General features: G+C 45.1%; 1 protein-coding gene across 5 annotated transcripts in view; it reads right to left on the bottom strand.

The window, feature by feature from the left end:
• Positions 1–20177, bottom strand: part of SSH1 (slingshot protein phosphatase 1) — a 60901-nt gene that overhangs the window by 25237 nt on the left and 15487 nt on the right. For 2 of the 5 annotated variants that reach the window (XM_044990173.1, XM_044990177.1), the window contains 3 exons: positions 4952–5055; positions 1180–1244; positions 381–502 (listed from right to left, as the gene is read on the bottom strand). In XM_044990173.1, coding sequence (XP_044846108.1) covers positions 381–502; positions 1180–1244; positions 4952–5055 — 291 coding nt within the window. Of the gene's footprint in view, positions 1–380; positions 503–1179; positions 1245–4951; positions 5056–7011; positions 7122–8135; positions 8237–15104; positions 15124–20177 lie in introns of those variants that run through there. The other 3 variants (XM_044990178.1, XM_044990176.1, XM_044990175.1) reach the window with 3 other exon arrangements.

Here is a 20177-nt window from a genome sequence, read left to right as displayed (position 1 = left end):
CAGGACCTTTATGCTATTTAGAAATTCATGCAGATCCATCACTGTCCAGCTCCAGGACATTAACAACATTTTGGGCCAGATTTGAAAAAGTGGCCTCCAGTTTTGCAGCTCTAAGTAGCTGCAGACACGTTTGGGGGCAATTAGACATCTAGCTACCTTACCTGGCTACAGATTAGTCAGATGCCACAGTGCTATAAAAGGACTGTGCATACAGTACTTTGCCCTGAGCTGTTTGCAGTACTGCAATGCAGCCAAAGACCTGAAGGCCTCTGCAACATCAGGTCCTTCACCTTTATGGGAATCAGGTGACTTTACAGTACGTCAGAGAGAGTGTACTGTTCAAGCAACACTGTGGCACATGAGAAGTCTCCCTGACATACCTTTCTTTGCTGGAAAAGTCCACTCCCAGTAAAATGTTTTCTTCTGTGTCTTGCCGCCCACTGCTATACACGACCACCATGTATCTGACTCGATCTGTCCACGTGCTTTCCAAGCGCACAGCCTAAAAGAAGGCAACACAGCTCTGCAAACCTGCTGTCAATGACCATTATGGCCATTACTGTTAGAGTTCATTATTTGTATTGCAGTTGGGCCCAAATGCCCCAGTCAGCATAGGCCTCCATGGCGTTAGCTGCTGCAGAAACACATAGGAAGACACAGTCCATCCTCTCCTTGCACACATTTAGCGCTAGTTTAACCAAAAGCCTATAGGAGGGGAGGGAAGGGGCACAGTGGGAGTGCAGTTTCTTTGCCTAGATTACCGGTCCCCATTCTCAAACTTGTTACAAGATGAAGTCTGAGGGGAAAATAAACTGGGATTTTTTAAAAATGTAGGTTAAGTAGGGAAGTTGATAAAAGTACCAACCTTGCACTGGACTGGGGTATAGGAAGGTACTAAGAGGGCTCTTCCATCTTTTCCTGTTATGATTCTTGCACTGCCGTGTCGCAGTGACCCTACCCGTGGTAATTCAGGAGGCCTTTCCCTTCTGATGTGACATTTCATATCCTCTACAGATGTGTAGCTGTCTGCATTACTCAAACAGGCAGGGTTTTAATAAAACCCTTCTTTAAAAGGGAAGCATGGCCCTGTTAGAAATACCAGTGATCATGGTGCTATTTTACAGAGCTATTTCAGACTCCTCCAGCTGAAAGAAGGGCAGAAACTGCAGACCCTCTTACCAATTTGATTCTGTCCTCACAGCGCAGAAGGTTGATCATCACTTGAAGGTGCTGAGGTAAGTCACCTGCCGAGATGATTGGGAAATAATCAACAGATGTTGCCATGGTCCCTTCTTAGTGCACTAAGCTGTGCATGTCCTGATGTATACAGAAACTTAAATTCCTGTAAGTAGAGACTATTTGGGAAGCCATTCAAGCCTCATACTCTCAGAGAATTCTTAAAATGATAACGACAGAATTGAGTTTCCCTGGATACAAGACTAACTGGTCTGTCATGTGACCTGGACATTTTGGCATTTGGCAGGCATTAGATACACACGGAATGCCTCTGCCACTGGTTCAAATTATAACCAATAAGATTTGTCTCATAGCTACCACATCCTGCACTGAACAGAAAGATTTGTGGGCAAGGGATTGGGAGGGAGGGGAGAATGGGGAAGCTAAAGATTAAGGCTATAATCAATAAATACATTTGTGAATTTCATACAAGACAATGGGTCTGAGACTGTGGGCCTAACTCAGGCCATCTTCCTTTCGAACACAATAGGAGTGTTGCATGTGTGAAGGCTGTAGGACTGGACCTGGCAGAGGTTACAGTAACATTTTACCCATCCACAGTTAGTACCATTCATGCCATAGCATACGCTGCTACCTCACTATAACGCCACCCAATATAACATGAATTTGGATATAATGCGGTAAAGCAGTGCTCCGGGGGGGGCGGGGCTGTGCACTCTGGTGGATCAAAGCAAGTTCAATATAACACGGTTTCACCTATAACGCGGTAAGATTTTTTGGCTCCCAAGGACAGCGTTATATCGAGGTAGAGGTGTACTTGGAATCTACACAAGCAGACACATTCCTGTTTGGTAAAAATGGGTTATAGGATGAAGTCATACATGTGAAAATAAAACAAGACCCTGTCTAATAATGTGATAGCGCAAGCACAACTTTCTATACAAGATACAGTTCCTCCCATAAGATACTTGCTGGGCATATGAAATTGCTGACAGTCTGAGAAACCAAAAGCCAGGCTTGGCATTCAAACATGCTCTTTGTTATTCCGGAGTGTTTACTAAGCAGACATACAGTACCACACTGTGCCATCCCCACATGCTCCTTCACACAACGTGCCCTGATGGTGATTTTTTTTAAGCTAACCACTTATTCCAAAGCTGTCAAAGACAGAAGGCATAAAAATACAGGGCAAGTGGGGCTCAGTCTCTTTAACCCTATGTATACTTACCAGTTTTAATGTACTTTAAATTCTCTACTGTCTCTTCTCTCCCTTTTAGCACACTGGAAACAACCAGAATCTATAGACATTCTTAAAATGTTATGTATGTTTATGAGCTATGTTTAGATGTAGCATCTAAATTAGAATTTCCTGCCTAAAGCCAAGAAATGAACTATATGGAGCTAAGTCATGTACATCCTAGGTCCCGATCCCACAAGCAGCTCCTCCTCTCTGCACTCACTTGGAGATCTTTGCAAGAGTGGGGCCTGAACTGTGTTCTTAGGACTGTGCTAGTGTTTGTCTTGATTAAGCTGGACATCACAGGAAAATGGGGTTTATTCAAGTTTATGTAAGGCTACAATAACCAAAATATTAAGTCAGGGCTTCAAAAGAACCCTGAGCTTTGGAGACTTTTGGTAACTATTCCTGGTCTATTTCTCGATTTCAACAATTATTCCTTAGCCGAAAGCACTACAGACTCCTTCACACTAAAGCAGCTTAAAGCGGGCTAGTCACCTGTCTTTTGTGGTGTGAACCTCACTAAGCAGTATTCTTGCATTTTCCTAGTCTCCACTGAATAAATATGATGGAAATGTGGCCAGAAGTCATTCTTCCCCTTCCCTCCAAAACTGGCCAGCTGAATTAACAGGGTAAAGGGGCTGCCATCCCCTGAAACATCAGGCATTGGAATGGCTAGTCTGAGCCGCTGGTAAATGCTATGCTCCTTTTAGGTTGAATCCTAAGGATGCACATGCCAAAGCCGGCATGCTGATCTGCAAATAAGGCTTCACAGTTCCATTCAGGACTGTGTTACGCCCATGGTTCATTTGGGGACTGTATGCACTGTGCAAAAGCCTTCGTTCTGCCTACTCAAACCCTAATGTGAACTGGTCCCTGCGCATGGCTCAGATTGGTTACCAAAGACAGTAAAGAGAGAGTAAAATGCAGTTCTGGTAACCCTTGCCCATGACCCATTTTCACTTGGTGAGATAATTTTGCCATTAGCTTTTTTCCATTTTCCATCTACAACACCAGAGTCAATTATTTTTATTTCAAAGGGTAATTGTTAAAACTGGCTTTTTTCAACAGCCCAGTGACAAAAACTGGAGTGGACAAATCTGCAGAAGGGAGTGGGGTTGTTTTGTTGTTGTTGCTTTTTATTATACATCTATCATGCATTCCCTCTAGCACTCTGGTTATATTTCTTATTAAAAGTCAAGATTATAACATAGCATAAACATATACAAACCATTACTAATGAGCTATTTTTTCAAGGTAGGGACAACAAAATTAATTGATTTAACTAAAAATTACTTCTTTAAACATCATAACTATGTATTTATTTTGCTTAGGATGTTTGGATGGGATAAAATATCTTGCCTGGCATACAAAAATTCAGTAATAAATTCAACATGATTTCGGCCCTGATTCAGAAAGGCTTGTGTCTAATTATAAGCACTATATTTGACTTCAAAAGGATTACTCGTGCACTTAAAGTTAGGCCCGTGCTTACGGACCTGTCAGGAATCAGGGCCTGCAGCAGAGCTGGTCTCCAGGCAGCCTCATCAACACAGCTGGCCTGCAGCAGCTGCCTGATAGCCATGCAACCTGAATGACTGCCACGGCCAGCAGGCTGGCTTTTAAGCCAGCAACAGCAGCAGCTCCCTGGCTTCTCAACGCTCATGCTCGCCACTGTGCCTGCTCCTGTTCCTGCTGCTCCTACCTTGCACCCAGCCTTGCCTCTGTCCTGTCCCTGCCTTGAGCCCCTCCTTGCCTGATACCCTGCTTGCTCCAGTTCCTGATCTCTGGTTTTAACCCCTGGCTCTGGCTCCTGACTACGGACTCTGACTCGACCACCTGGCTCTGGTATCCAGTTCCTGATCTCCGGTTTTGATCCTGACTCTGGCGACTGACTACGGCTCTGACTCCAGTCACTAGGCCTGCTGCCCGCTCCGGCCACTAGGCTACAGCACCCTTGTCCTGGTCAGCTGACAAGTACCTTACTGAACCAGGGCTTCAGTGCCCACAAAACAGATGATAAAACCACCTGATCAAGAAAAGGGAACAGCCCAGTGTAATGGGTTCATCTTTTTGCTATACAGAACACAAAGCAGGTTTAGTCAAATTAGTAAAGCGGCAAGAATAGACATTTCTTCTCAGGAGAAGGCAGAAAATAAGGATGGCATTTCAAAAGAACCTCATACGGCTCAGCAGATTTTCCTCAAAGGCCCTAGACTAAAGGACACTGTGCTGAATATTATGATGTTCATAGAGGACCATTTTCTAGTTCAGTGAGTGACAGTTACAAGAGAATTACAGATATTTAAATGGGGACATGGCACTCATATGTTCCAATTCAACTTCTTCCATCAGAAGTGGGGTGGAAATCTGGTTTTACTCAGTGCTTTACACAATGGCCCACACTCTAATGCCGAGGGGGAGTCCCCCACTTCCTCGCTTCCACTATTAGTCTGTCACTGTGCACAACACAAGCAAATGCAAGAAAGTATTTCGATAAGTGATTTAATCAATAACCTGCATTCTTGTGAGGATGCTGCAGACTCCGCTGGCCTTGTGGACTGTTTCCCTGTTGTAAGAAAAGCGCTGCTCCTTTCACCATGAAAAAGCTCTCACTTAAGCTGGAAAACAAAAGACACAGGAAATCAACCCAAGGAAAACATCAGCAAAACACTCTCAGGGTCAGGATACATTTAGATGGAAAGTCCCAAGCTTCAGACATTACAGGGTATAACGTCTGACATTACTACCCAGCAACTGCACTGCTTAAAAACTTGGGAGTTACATCTGGAGGGTATGTCATTTTTCAACAGGATCAGAATGCTTGGAGTTATCTGCATGAGGTCTTACAGAGCTGGAAGTAAATTTCCATGTAATTATACAACATCATTTGATTATGAAACTCTACAAATTAAAAACAGCAATTGTAAGAACTCTACCACTAAGATGATGTGGTACTATGTAAAGTGCTGAACCAGTCATTATTGCCCAAAAAATCAAGAAACTGAAATTATACACAATTTTTTTAAATTACAAGAGGGCTAAAAAAAAAATCCCTTCTAAATGAAAACTGTACAAGTCAAACAAAACTGCTTAGAAACCTCACAATCCATGCAACAGTGAAGAATGGCTCTTTTGCTTCCCGTGAGCCTGAGCCTGCAGTCCTCGTGCATGTAAAGCGTCCACTGACAGCAGGCCAGGCCCCAAGATGTGCAAACATGCCAATGTATTTCCCCAAGATTGAGAGGATCATGGATCTGAGAACATAACTAACAAAATCAGCAGTTACAGTATGAGTCAGCTCAAGTCTAATTACACGTTATCAGGATGTACTGGTGAGCATTTGCCATTTGTGTCAGTGTCCATTTCTAAAGTTAGCATTTCCCACAACACTGAAAATCAGTATCTACTAAGCTATTTTTTTGGTTACCGCAGTTACTGCTTACATTGCATTTCTTCTAAAGATCAAGACACCAAGCAATGATCTTTACAAGGCAGGCCCTTCATTTTAGACCCAAATTTGCCTCCATCTCATACCATAGAACCTGAGGTTCTCATCTTTCTTTATTATTGTCAATTATCTACTAAGCTAAAACACTGCATTCTGAGACTGGGACTGGAGGAAATGATTTATACTACAGAAATCAACCCCACTCAGGTCAAAGCTCCCTGCACTATCTGCCCTATTTTTTTCCTTGGCCTCATTTTGGGTCTTTGTCCCTGGGGAGGAGCTCACACTCTACTGCTCAATTCTAAGCGAGGACCTCCAAGTGAAAGACATGGAATTATGGCATTCCACTTCTTCCCTCTCTGGAAACACAGTCGTGTCTCCACCCCTTCTTTCCAGGTGCATGGGGGCTGCCCAGACCAGTTCAATCGGGTTTAAATCTTCATTTTTGATTGGTTTGAAAGTTAGTGAAAATTCTGTCACTTAAGGTTTCCAAGATTATGTTTCTCAGAACAGTAAGTGAGATCCTTACTGCATGGTTATACTCTGAAAAGTGGCTGAAAACAGCATTTCTACATTTACTCTCTCACAGAGACTCCATATCACACTCGTTCAGTTTACTAGTAAAACAAAGTTTTTCCTAACTGCTAGTAATACAAATTGTGCCTGGGATCTGAAACTCAAGCTGTGATCTTTCTGACTTGTACTCCACCAGGAAAGAGATTCTGCAACTGGAATTTAGTTAATTCCATTCATCATGTGTGCACCACAGAAGAATCCAGCTCTCTCTCCCATACCTGCATTGGTTCTGCTGCACTAATGGGAGAGTAAAGCAGTAAAAAGGGTAGAGAGTTATATAAGAACAGCATCACTAACATGAACAGCTCTGACTCTGAATACGTTCTGGGAGCAGATCTGCTGAGTAATGTACCACCTTTATAGTCATGCTTCTGACTGTAACTCATCTTCCTCCAGTTATACATAAGAGGAAAGAACAGTTAAAATAACCTACAAGCTAAATACTTAGCAGTGGCCCTGTCTTGAGAAACTTTGGAAATAGTCTCTGAATCAAATTCCTTTACATTCCCCTTTGGAAAATGGGAAATGTACACAGTACAGTATAATTTACCCCATATCAAACAATGACTGTGAAATCTCTATTTGAGACAAAGATAAACTGATGACAGGATTCTTTCCCCACATTAATAACCATAGCTCTGGGTAGGTCATCTTTGTCTGATATTTCCCTCTGCTGTAGTGATGGCAGTCTATCCATCTCTTACAATAAAGAGGAGAATTTCCAGTTGCAGGGAAATGAGAATGTTGCATTATCTAATGTTTGTGAGATCATCTCGCATATCGGGACCAGTATGAAGTCACAGTAAAAGGGCAATCCGCCTGAGATGCTTTTTGTGGCCATGTACTCATCTACATGAAAATGAAGGTGGAAAAGTCAAACAACTCATTGAACGCAAGAAATTAAAAAAAAAAATCATGCACATTTCTCGGACAGTGGCCCCAACCTCACAAAAAGCCAGCTCTCTGAAAAGCAGACAGTACATATTTCCCTACCACTAACTGCTCTCATGTCCCCACATCATCCTTTTCTACAGTGGATTTCAAATATCCAGTGACCCAATACATCAGCATGTCAAAGCTCCCCTTTGTGAAAGCTCTTATTTTAGGAGTTTTATTAACATGCGAATGCTGCCCAACGCTCTCCCAAAGACACACTCTAAGAACATGGGCTTCCTGCAAAAGAGATTTTTCTGTACTTTCTAACATTTTATGCAACTGTTCTGGAATACAGCTAACAAATGAAAACAAATGAAAACAAAAGAAAGAAAGAAAGAAAGAAAGAAAGAAAGAAAGAAAGAAAGAAAGAAAGAAAGAAAGAAAGAAAGAAAGAAAGAAAGAAAGAAAGAAAGAAAGAAAGAAAGAAAGAAAGAAAGAAAGAAAGAAAGAATATTCCAACTCATTCTATATTGGTTCTTAAAAAGGAGCACATTTCTAAATTATGTTATTTTGATAAAAGCAACAAAACTCATTTCCAGACCTCAGTTACCATTATCTCTGCAAGACACAGGATTTTTTAGGCGTTTCAGTAAAATATATCTTAAAAAAAACCCACAAAACAAAAAACAATACCCCCCACCACTACACAACAAACCCTAACCTGCTGAGCCTGAGCAGCCCTGCCAATGCTCTAGTGAGCGACATTTGGTAGAATAAAAACAAGTGGCATGTACATACTAATTTGGACTGGATTTCTTTGAACAGCAGAAGCACTGTGCTGGCCCAAGAGACAGGCAGAAGTCAGTAAAACCAAAAAGATTCATAACCAACTGTTAAACTCACATCCTTTTGCTTCTAAACCCTTAAAAAAAAAGAAAGAAAGATAGACCGCATATTCTGTGAGGAGCAGAGAAATCTCTTGTCCGCTGATGCTACCCAGGAACTGGATGACTTTTAGAGAACACTGTGTCTTCCACTGATATCCTGGCTTGAAAAAGCACTTGTCCTAACATATCCTGATGAAAGAGGGCCATTCAAAGGGGAAAAAACAGCTGAAGCTTGTTTAATCACTTCCCTCCTACAGACTTTTTTTTTCCCTTGCACACTCTGGAAGCAACACAGCACATATCAGAAAATGCAAAGCAAAACAGCTGGGCTCCAAATAAACGCCAAATTCATTTGGACATCACTAGATAAAAAGTGTCACATTGACTGATGACTCTTTGTTTTTAATAACCATACACTGCATACCAATACAGCAATGTAGCTATAAGAAAAGCATCAATTTAAGTCTTTCCTTGCTTACAGTATGGCTACCAAAGTTTGCTTCATTCTTTTACAGGGTGAAGCATGAGTAACTGAGATACTAGTAAAATGAAGCCTTTCAGACAGTTTAGTATTGTTGTTTGTTCACAGCTGGTCACAACCAAAGTCACTGAAGAAGGCGTCTTACAAATCCTTGACTAATTGTCCAGGGTTTTTCTATAGGCATGAACCATAATCACATGCTTACATCTAGCAAGTACCACTGAGTTAACCAAAGGAAGAAAATGCTTCTGTACATTTTTTGCCCTGCCTGCCCCGCTCAACTAGGAAACACACCAGGCAGAAAACAACCCCCTGCCCGCCCCACCACCCCCCACCAAATTCTCACCAATTCTGTCCCTTTCCAAGAGGAGTCACTTCCGACTCTGGACTTAGGGTGACCAGATGTCCCATTTTTATAGGGACAGTCCCGACTTTTGGGTCTTTTTCTTATATAGGCTCCTATTACCCACCACCCCCTGTCCCGATTTTTCACACTTGCTGTCTGGTCACCCTATCTGGACTAAATGCAATGCTCAGAGTCAAAGTGACATTTGAGGGGCAGGGAGGGTTTTGAGGGTATCAGGAAATTTGGGTTCTATACCCAGCTCTGTCACTGACCTCCAGCATTTGACCTCAGGAAATTCACTCATCTCTCTGTGCCCCAGCTTCCTGGTCTGTTATTGAGCTATAAGAATATGACCCTGCTCACAGAGGTGTGAGGCGACATTCACTAGTGTCTGTAAAATGCATTGAGAGCCCCACCGTGAAGATGCTGCCATGTCATGCATTACAATTGGTAACCTTCTCCATCAGGAAAGCAGGGGTTCTCCAGCCCTCATGGCAAAGAATCTTGTGACATGGTGGCCTGTATCCTGCTCTAAAGTCACACCAGGGCAAATCCAGGGTAATTCCAGTGAGTTCAAGTCAGTAGAGCTATTCCAGATCTACACCAGAGGGGGAGCCATATGTGTCCCATTGTTTACAAGTGTGAGGACTTAAGGGTCCAAGTTCTGTAGTTCCTCTGATATGGATGCTACTTTGCCCTCCTTGTACAGGGCCTTTATCCATATATCTCAAAGTATTTTACAAACTGGGTAAAGTAGGATCATCCCCATGTTGCGGGTGGGGAAACTGAGACACAGAGGACCAGTTGCTTAAACTACAGAAACAAAGCAACTCAGTGCTTTTGCCCCAGTTTCTCCCGACTTACAGTCCTCGGCTCTAACCACTGACCCACACTACCAGTCACATTTTAAAGAAAAATATTTACTGTTGTTTGAAAAGTTACTCACAAGGACATGGCTGCAGACACACTGCAATTACATTTCAATTGTTTAAAGAGACAATGTGTGGTGCTTTCTGATCATTTCAAAACCTGTCTCCTATGGCCCCAAATATAAAAAAAGCAGTTTACGTCTTTTAAAAATACCTCGTCTTTGACCTTGTGACAAAACGCATGTTACTGAATGGGCGCTCACAGCTGGAAGCATAGCCCAATTGCATAACGTTCCCTGACATGCTCATTTTGACATCATGCCTCAGGCAGTGGTGCACAAGTGGGCACAAAACTTGCATGCTTAGAGTATTTTAGTTCTGTTTTTTAATGGGAAAGCTCGGATACTGGTAATGGCTGTGCATTACAGGATATAGCACAACACCATATCTCCAACTCCCTTCATCTCGGAGTAAATGTCCGCACTCAGTAGAGAGGTCATTTCATTCGGGAAGGAGAGGCACCTCCAGGGTAGAAAGCAGCAGCTCCTTAACAGTTTAGGAGAGGAAGTAGAAAAACGTATCTACCTGAAACTGCAGGAGGAATTTAAGACGGCAGAACGTAATCACCAGAGTTTACGTTTGCCCAGGATGCTCTGACTCTTGCTAAAAGCTCCATGGGATCTTTAATGAACATAATGGTCAGGGACTTTGTTTTGAAGTCTCACTGCAATAAAGCATATTAGCATCACAGAGCCTGCTGGGGCATGATGAACAGATTATCGCTGCATTTGCGGCTGATCACATCTAATGAGTACATTAAGGGCAGCTGGAGTTCAAATTCAGTTACTCAGAATTGTGGTCCAACTAGTCTCTAGAAGAATACTAGAAATTCTGAGGGCTTGGCTACACTGAAGAGTTGCAGCGCTGGTGGTGGGTTTACAGCGCTGCAACTTACTCACCGTCCACACTTGCAAGGCACATACAGTGCTGCATCTCCCTGGCTGCAGCGCTAGCTGTACTCCTGCTCTGCCTCGGGTATAACTATTGCAGCGCTGGTGATGCAGCGCTGGTGATGCAGCGCTGCTCCGCCAGTGTGGCCACCAAAAGCGCTGTAATTGGCCTCCAGAATTTTCCCATAATGCTTTTAACTAAAGAACTCTCTTTGTTTTGTTATGATGCCTCTCTTTGTTTTGTTGTGAACTCGGGGCTCCCGGAGCTGCTTATCTAAAAAATAAAAACACAGCTCCTGTTTGCTGTGAATGAGGCAGGCAGGGGGATGAATGTCCACAGCTAGTGTTTGCTTGAGGAGAGAAACAGCACGGCGGCAGGAAGGGAAGGAAAGGGAGTCCGTGGGAGCAGCTGCTTATCTGGTCTGCAGGCTATTTGCATTTAAGAGTGAATGAGGGGTTGGGGAAATGGTCAGAATTTGCAAGGCAGGGAGCTGACACAGTGGGAGCATGAACGTGGAGGTGAGAGGAGCTGAGGGTTGCACTGATATCACCTTGGGCAAACTTAAAAGAAAGGAAGGGATCGGAACTTGCAAGGCAGGGAGCTGTTGTCAGCTCCAAAAATCCACTCTCTCTCTCCCCCACGCTCCCTGTCACACTCTACCCCACTCCCCTCTTTTGAAAAGCACGTTGCAGCCACTTGAACGCTGGGATAGCTGCCCATAATGCACCACTCCCAACACCGCTGCAAATGCTGCAAATGTGGCCACACTGCAGCGCTGGTAGCTGTCAGTGTGGCCACACTCCAGCGCTTTCTCTACACAGCTGTACGAAGACAGCTGTAACTCCCAGCGCTGCACACCTGCAAGTGTAGCCAAGCCCTGAGTCTTAAACTTTATTTTCCCAATTTCTGAACTACTGCGGCAGACTTCCACACCTTCTGGCTAAGCATTACCATCATCCTCCCCGCAGGGACTGCATGCTCTGGCCACAGGAAATGGTGAGAGAGGATCTTTGTTCCACTGGATAGGAAACTGCAGGGGAGAAATCACACATAACTAACTTTCCAGCTCCTTGCTCACCCGGTCAGCAATTCTCTCCCATTGTTCTGTGTCCTGGCTGCAGCACCACTGAAGGAACTGCGCTCACTGAACCTCCCTCAAGTTAAGGTCTGTAAATGACGGATAATTGGCTATCTTATTTAGGGTGTCAGCTTCCGTGAAGGAGCCTGTATTCTGGATGTCCCTAAACAGTTTAGGGGCCTCCTCCCAAATTTGAGCCCAGAGAATTCCCTGGATGGTCTTTTTCCACTTCAGTAAAACTTTTAATCATGGGCAATGGCTCCTCTATAGCCTCTGGCATGTACTTGTATAGCTTGGATAACCTTTTGCTCCATACAAACTCTGTAACCAGACCTTCCACATGCACAAAGCCACGCCTTATTTCCAATGCACTATCTCTTCGTCAAAAATCAAGATTCTTAACTGCCTCCTCATCAATTTTAAGATGTGTATGTGTGCACGTGTGGGATGGGGGTGAAGGACATCAATCCTTTAGTGCTAGCCCACAGCCCAGCAGGGAGGCACACAGCCCTGATCCATTGAACAGACAATTCCCTATCCATTTGAACAAGCATGTGCCCTCCACACAGTCAAAAACATTTTCAGCAACCTCTGATGATGCAATCACTAGGCTGCTCCTAACCAGCATGGAGAATAATGAGCACTTTCTCCATGTTTTCCAACAGCTCTGCCCCCCATTGCTTCCCTCTCCCAGTTACCTGTGTATCAGCGAGCTCGCACCCTATCTCATCTAGCAGCGACCATCATGAGCCTAGAGCTGCCAAACACCACAGAGGACGTCTGCCTTCTCATTCCAAAATACAAGAGGGGGCAGATTCATCTAAAGGAGAGTCTGGCTCCAGGAGAATTAAAAGGTTTCCAACAATAGGAGGATTTTACATGGTGTATTTAACAATATCTGGCGAAACCCAACCGTAGCATTCACCAGTGCAGCTCCTGTTCCCGGCATGGGAGTTGTGCCCCTGTGCGCCAGGGCAGAATTCGCCCCATCATCTTTAGATTAAACAAATACACATTTCTTCCAATCCCACCCCCCACCCTGTTACACTTGAGAACACCCCACAGAATATCAGCTCCCTATCTTCACATGCTCTTCTAGTCACCATTCCCAAGCTGATTAGTTCATGGGAAATCGGTTTCCAGGCTCCGCAGTTAAAAACACTTGCTTTGTAACTATGCCTTTGGCAAAGGAGGCTCCAGCTATCTTTCCTTTTCTGTTCAGTCCAGTCATTGGCTCAGAAAAGTCAAAATATCTCAAGGCAGTTCTGCAGCAAAATGTAATGTAGCCCTTTGCTTAGTTTCCCCAGTTGCACTCCCAGAAATGTGAGATACCACCTGGCCCCCTTCACAGCACATTCACGGGGCTGTTTCCAAATGGCTGAACCATATCACAAGTTAGTCTCTTACTGAAGTGGCCCATTAGCGAAGCCAGTTAAGGAGCAAACTTGCAGCCTTCTTGAAATATTGAAATACAAACAAAATATAAGGGGTGACTCAGGGAAGCAAGCATCAGGAAGATAAACATGTAGCAATACAGTTCCTGCTTCTTCAGCCAAGAGGACAATTAAAGTGCACTGACTGCTTGCTTTAGCTTGATATGAGATACATCAACTAACACTTCCTGACCAAGATAGGGGCCTTTGGAAGGGGTTTTATGTGACACAATAGAACTGGTGGAAAATTAACTTTATAGCTACTCGTTTATGTTCCTGTAAAATCTGTTGAAATAGACATTAGAACCCTTTAAAGCAACAGCAGCTTATCTCTTCACTTTTCCTACTTTAACAAAGTGCATCATACATTTAAAATGTTTATTCGCTCTGCGTAACACATACCATCAACTCAGTCGTATAGAAAGGCTGGCATGCCCTAGAAAATAAAATAAAATGGAGTCTCCTTTTTAAAGCTAGTTGATACCACTGTAGTTCCCACTTCCTGCTTAAACACAATGTGTTATGGACTGACCCAGTACCTGATGATCTGCATCGCCATGCAAAAGACCTGGTTAAATTTCCTGGACCAGAAGAAAAGGGAATGCTCAAGGCACCGATCTCAATCTGTGTTTTATTCTTCACAAGTGAGATTCTACTATAGAAATACGGACACTGCAAGATGTGTTAAAAATCCACCATGGTTTGTTTTCACTCTCCAAACACAGGCACACCTGACCTCCTGTTGTGAACAGTGCACTACAAAGGGCTATTTCCTGCACACAGAAGCACTCTTGATAGAGCTCCCTCTTGAGGACATTCAGAATACTCAGACCTACACTTTGAAGAGTGGACCATAACTTGGATTCCCAACTTGACACATCTAAGGCCTGATTTTCAGAGCCACTGAGCACCCACACTCCCTCTGCAGTCAGTGGGAGCTGCTGGTGCTCAGCACCTCTAAAACCCCCCAGAACCTACATGTCTCAAATTGGGCATCCAGAAACCCAGGCACTTGAAATTCGGGGATATTTTGAAAATATGTTGTCTTTGTGCATTTCATTACCTGCTCCTGAGATGGTAAAGCTCTTCCCATCTCTTTGGCTGAACTAGAGATTGCTAAAGCAAGTCCTACCCACACCGCCTAAGCTGAAGACAGGTTGCTTCAATGAAGGGGTCTAAGGTATGAGGGGTGCTCCAAACCAAAGGAAGCCCTGCCCCAGAGAGAACCCCCTCACTTTACTGGAAATACACTCCTACATGCGCCAACCTGGCCACAATAGCCAAGGTTCTCTTTCCAAGCATGGACAATCGTGTACCCCAAGATCCAGTGTGTGCAGGGAACAGCAGGGCTCCCCAGCACCCCCATCAGTAACTCACACCAGATAATGCAAGAAAATTCCAGCCCTCTGGTGCATTTCAAGTCAAAAAGGGGGCTAGTGAGCAAGAAATCCTGGCAATCTTCACTCTAAATGTTTTTAACACTCCAGCAACAAAAGGAGTTTCTGAGCCTGTATTGTTTGGCTGAAAGGCGTAGGCTGCATTCACAGCACAAGAATGCTAAGAAGCATTTCAGACACTGTAGGCCATTCACAGCGCCAGATACAAACTCTCTTTCAGCACAAAGAGGAAAAAGAAAAATGAAACCAATCATTAAACCCACCAAAGCTTATTCCCCAGCATAAATGGACCTACAGTGACGTGTCTCAAGTCAGTCCAGTGTACCTCGAGATTGCTACATCACGCTTCACACAGTCACCCCAAATTCAGCCGTGGACACCAGAGCCACTGGAGGGGGAAGAGCAAGGAAACACGTTTACCACAGTGCTAAAGCGCCCCCATTTGGAGCAAATTAGTGTGTCTCATGCAGTTAATCTGTCCGTCCATTATGGACACAAAGGAATAGAGGTTACATTTTCAAAAGCTCCTACATCCCATTTTCAAAAATGACTTGGGCACTTAGGAGCCTGAGTTACACTGAGACTTAGGGTATGTCTGCACTTCTGTTAGACACCCACGGCTGGCCCGTGCCAGCTGACTCGGGCTCACGGGCTGAGGCTAAGGGGCTATTTAACTGTACTGTAGACGTTCGGACTCGGGCAAGAGCGCAGGCTCTAGGACCCTGCGAAGTCGGAGGGGCCCAGAGCTTGACCGTCTACACCACAATTAAACAGCCCCGTGAGCCCAAGTCAAGGTGTCTAACTGCAGTGTAGACATACCCTATGGCTGAGGCAGGGTGTCTAGCTCCACTGTAAACACACCCTATGGCCCCTCAATCTCTTCTGAAAATTGGATTTAGGCACTTTTGAAAATTTTACTGTGTTTTTAAAATGGCCAGCAAGAAGCTTATGAACTAGCTGAGCACTGTATTATTTCAGGAACATCCTCCTGGCTCCTCCCCACACCCCCACCACCAAATTCTGCCTAGATTGGCTTCCCTAGACCGCCCTGGCAACACACTCCCCTAGCTGCTCCTTCTGTCCCGCCTGTCTCCAGTGTTACCCTCCCAACTCTCCTCTGGACTCTATAGCTGGAGGATGCTCTTTCCTGTGTGCTGACCCGCTGACCTGGAGCTCTCTGGGAGTTCTTCGTCACCTTCTTCTTTGAGGCAGTCTCCCTCTGCTCCTTAGTAAACAAGTGACTCTTGGCACAGCTCATCGTGACTCAGTGAATTAAGATGCTCACAATACCTTGCAGCTACGTGGCACCCTTCACCTGCAGATGGCAACAGGATTCACCCATGTTAATTAGGTCCCATAATCCTGCCTGGAGATGGGGTCACAGCCATTCCACAGAGGAGTCAAACAAGGCACACTGGCAATTTAGTAAATTGGCCAGGATCATTCAGTGAGTCAATTACAGAGAAGGGAACTGAACCCAGGAGAAATCAGGTCCCTATATTAGTATGCAACACCTTGGCTTGTCTAAGGCCATACACCCGGCACTGCTCCACCAAGCACATTTGGCCCCGCGGGATATCCCCTTGCTGGCCTCCCATTGCCTTCTGCGCCATATTCAGGTTCATCACTCTTGCCTCCAAGACCCTCCACAACTTAGAATCATAGAATATTAGGGTTAGAAGAGATCTCAGGAGGTCATCTAGTCCAATCCCCCACTCAAAGCAGGACCAACACCAACTAAATCATCACAGCCAGGCCTTAAAAATCTCTAAGGTTGGAGATTCCACCACCTCCGTAGGTAACCCATTCCAGTGTTTCACCACCCTCCTAGTGAAATAGCGTTTCCCAATATCCAATCTAGTCCTCCCCCACTGCAACTTAAGACCATTGCTTCTTGGTCTGTCATCTGCCACCACTGAGAACAGCCTACCTCCATCCTCTTTGGAACCCCCCTTCAGGTAATTTAAGGCTGCTATCAAATCCCCCATCACTCTTCTCTTCTGCAGACTAAATAACCCCAGTTCCCTCAGCCTCTCCTCATAAGCCATGTGCCCCAGCCCCCTAATAATTTTCATTGCCCTCCACTGGACTCTCTCCAATTTGTCCACATCCCTTCTGTAGTGGGGGGACCAAAACTGGACGCAGTACTCCAGATGTGGCCTCACCAGTGCCAAATAGAGGGGAATAATCATTTCCCTCGATCTGCTGGCAATGCTCCTCCTACTACAGCCCAATATGCCATTGGCCTTCTTGGAAACAAGGGCACACTGCTGACTCATATCCAGCTTCTCGTCCACTGTAACCCCTAGGTCATTTTATGCAGAACTGCTGCTTAGCCAGTCGGTCCCCAGCATGTAGCAGTGCATGGGATTCTTCCTTCCTAAGTGCAGAACTCTGCACTTGTCCTTGTTGAACCTCATCAGATTTCTTTTGGCCCAATCCTTCAATTTGTCTAGGTCACTCTGGACCCTATCCCTACCCTCCAGCATATCTACCTCTCCCACCAGCTTAGTGTCATCTGCGAACTTGCTGAAAGTGCAATTAATCTCATCATCCAGATCATTAATACAAATGTTGAACAAAACCGGCCCCAGGACCGACCCTTGGGGCACTCCGCTTGATACCAGCTGCCAACTAGACATCGAGCCACGGATCACTATCCGTTGAGCCCAACAATCTAGCCAGCTTTCTATCCACCTTATAGTCCATTCATCCAATCCATACTTTTTTAACTTGCTGGCAAGAATACTGTGGGAGACCGCATCAAAAGATTTGCTAAAGTCAAGATATATCACATCCACCACTTTCCTCATATCCACAGAGCCAGTTATTTCATCACAGAAGGCAATCAGGTTGGTCAGGCATGACTTGCCCTTGCTGAACCCATGTTGACTGTTCCTGATCACCTTCCTCTCCTCCAACTTCCCTCCTTCCACTTCCTCCACATTCCCAGCACCTCAACAAACTGCACCCCACTTTTGTCCTCCCCCCATACTTGCCTTTATGCTGCCCTCTGCCAGGCTTCCACCCCTCAAAACACATTTCTTCCAGGAGGCCAACAGGTAGTGGCATAGTCTTACTGGCCTCACTCTCAGCCTTACTCCAGACCTCTCCCTGGGTTTGTCATCCCTTCCCACTGTTCTTGTCTTAACTCACTGGCTGTAAGCTCTCTGGGGCAGGGTCTCTGCCCCCATCTGCACTGTATAGAATGTACATCGATAGCGCTATGTAAGGAAAAAACAATAACCATCCTTCAGGCAGACCTGACTAGCCTCTCTGTCGGCCTCAGTGCAGACATCACTCTCCTCCTGCTTTACAGGAGAACCTCACCCTGAATCGTTCACAGGGAGAAGCATTGCTGGCCAGGTGCAATGCCAGCAAGCTCAGAGGGATTAGAGAAGTGACTCCAAAAATCCAGCTCCCAGCCCCATCAGTGAGCCAGGGCTGTGCTCCAGCTCTGTCCCTTTTACTCCCAGAGGAGCGGCAAGCGCAGCAAAACTGGCACAATCAGCTCCTAGCAGGAAGGGGCAGCTGGGTGGCTCCCCCAGCCAATGAAGGAGCAGCTTTGGTAGGCCCCTCAAGCTAGAATTGTATCTGAATACAGGGAAGGGAAGGTGGAAAAACCGTTGGGATCCCAAGACAGACACAAAAATAAGCTAGAAGAGCGACTACAAATGGCTAGAGAAGAGAAAATGCTAAGAATCCCCAGTACTTTGGAGGGTGAAAAGCCAAACAAAATTATAGACTGTTTTACAAGAAAAGAAAAACTGTGCATGGTGCCCATCCCATTAATAACACAGTTCACAAAGGCAAGAGGCCCATCACAGCATCAGGCAAGTATGCAACAGACTTGGAACGAATGTTTTTAATTGCAATTACCATTTCTGAGCTTCCCGCTGAAAAATGATGTCATTCGTGACACCAGCTGTTTCAGAGTCCAGTGTCAGATATTTTAAAAGCGTCTCTGCTTGTATTAGTGCTCATTAAACAATAATAAACACTTATACTTTTTGATACATTAACCCTTAAGATGACACTTCATCCTATGACCACACGCACCAAAGCGTTCATTTGTCTGGCCGTCTGCAAAACGCCAGCATTCTAGCATGGGTGTGAACACAGAATGGGGAAAGGGGACTCCAGAGTCCCGTGTCCAATGTTTCAGCCACAAGATCATCCTTTCCTAACCATCCAACAATTCAGAATAGACCCGTATGGTTTTGCTTCTTGCAGCTGTCTTAACTGCTACCCACTTGCTTATATTGCTAGCTACGTCGGGGCAAAACACCCCTCCAGTGCTGTCCCTTGCATGGTATCACAGTCCAGACTGATCTGAAGAGATCCTGGATACAACGTGGCAGCACATCTATTGGAAGGGGTTAAACAAAACAAAGCAAAGATGCAGTGGGGCAGCTTTGTAGCCTAGAGCAGACTTTGCTCCCCAATGCACTGGTGGTCTGTAGCGAGCCAGCTAGTCACATGGTGCTGGCTTTCCTCCTCATTTCCAGCTCCAGACTGCATTAAAAGAACTGAAAAAACATTCAGTGCTTTCCTAGTGTTTTGCCATGTAGGCAATTGCTATAGAGATGCTGTGGGGTTATGTGAGGGGAGGAAGACCACACAACCGGGAATGGCAGGGGAGGCGTTCATGAGAAAAACTCTGTTACACTGCTCCCTGCCAGAGAACAGTTTGGAACGCTTGGCCTAGCAGATAGTGCTGTGTGTTAGTACCTCTGAATGCTGCTCCTCTGAATGCTGCTCCTCTCTCAGCCAAGCTGCCAGCATACTGACCAATCTGCCTCCATTCCGTTCCCAAACTCATTATTTTAAACCTTTAAACTATTTTATTCGTCACCCCAGCTCACCTGCCCTTTGTCGGTGGCTCCCAACATCACACTCCCATAACCACTGGGAAGGGGAAGGGGAGGCTGGGTGGCAGAGCACAGGAAGGTGAACAATTGTTTCCAGGATTAAGAAACAAGCCCACAAATGGAATGAGCTATGGTCAGCCACCACACAGACAGACAACAGTGCAGAGAGTGATTGAAAACCCCAGCAACACCAGCAGTGCATCTGCCCAGAAAATGCAGAGCTGATGGGTTTTAGAATGATTCCAAAAAAGGCAGCAGAGGCCAGGGCGTATTTGACACATCAGTGATGTGTACAAAATAAACCCAGCAAAACCATGCAGAGTAACTGAGCAAAAGCCAAAAAGCCTCTCATCTAGATCATCCCAGGCCAGCACACTCCCTAGTACAGTGGTTCTCAAACTTTTGCACTGGTGACCCCTTTCACTTAGCAAGCCTCTGAGTGCGACCCCCCTTATAAATTAAAAACACTTTTTAATATATTTAACACCGTTATAAATGCTAGAGGCAAAGTGGGGTTTGGGGTGGAG

Source organism: Mauremys mutica, chromosome 16 (assembly GCF_020497125.1).
Source record: "Mauremys mutica isolate MM-2020 ecotype Southern chromosome 16, ASM2049712v1, whole genome shotgun sequence".
Classification (NCBI taxonomy): Eukaryota; Metazoa; Chordata; order Testudines; family Geoemydidae; genus Mauremys; species Mauremys mutica.
This window is presented reverse-complemented; position numbering and strand designations above follow the sequence as displayed.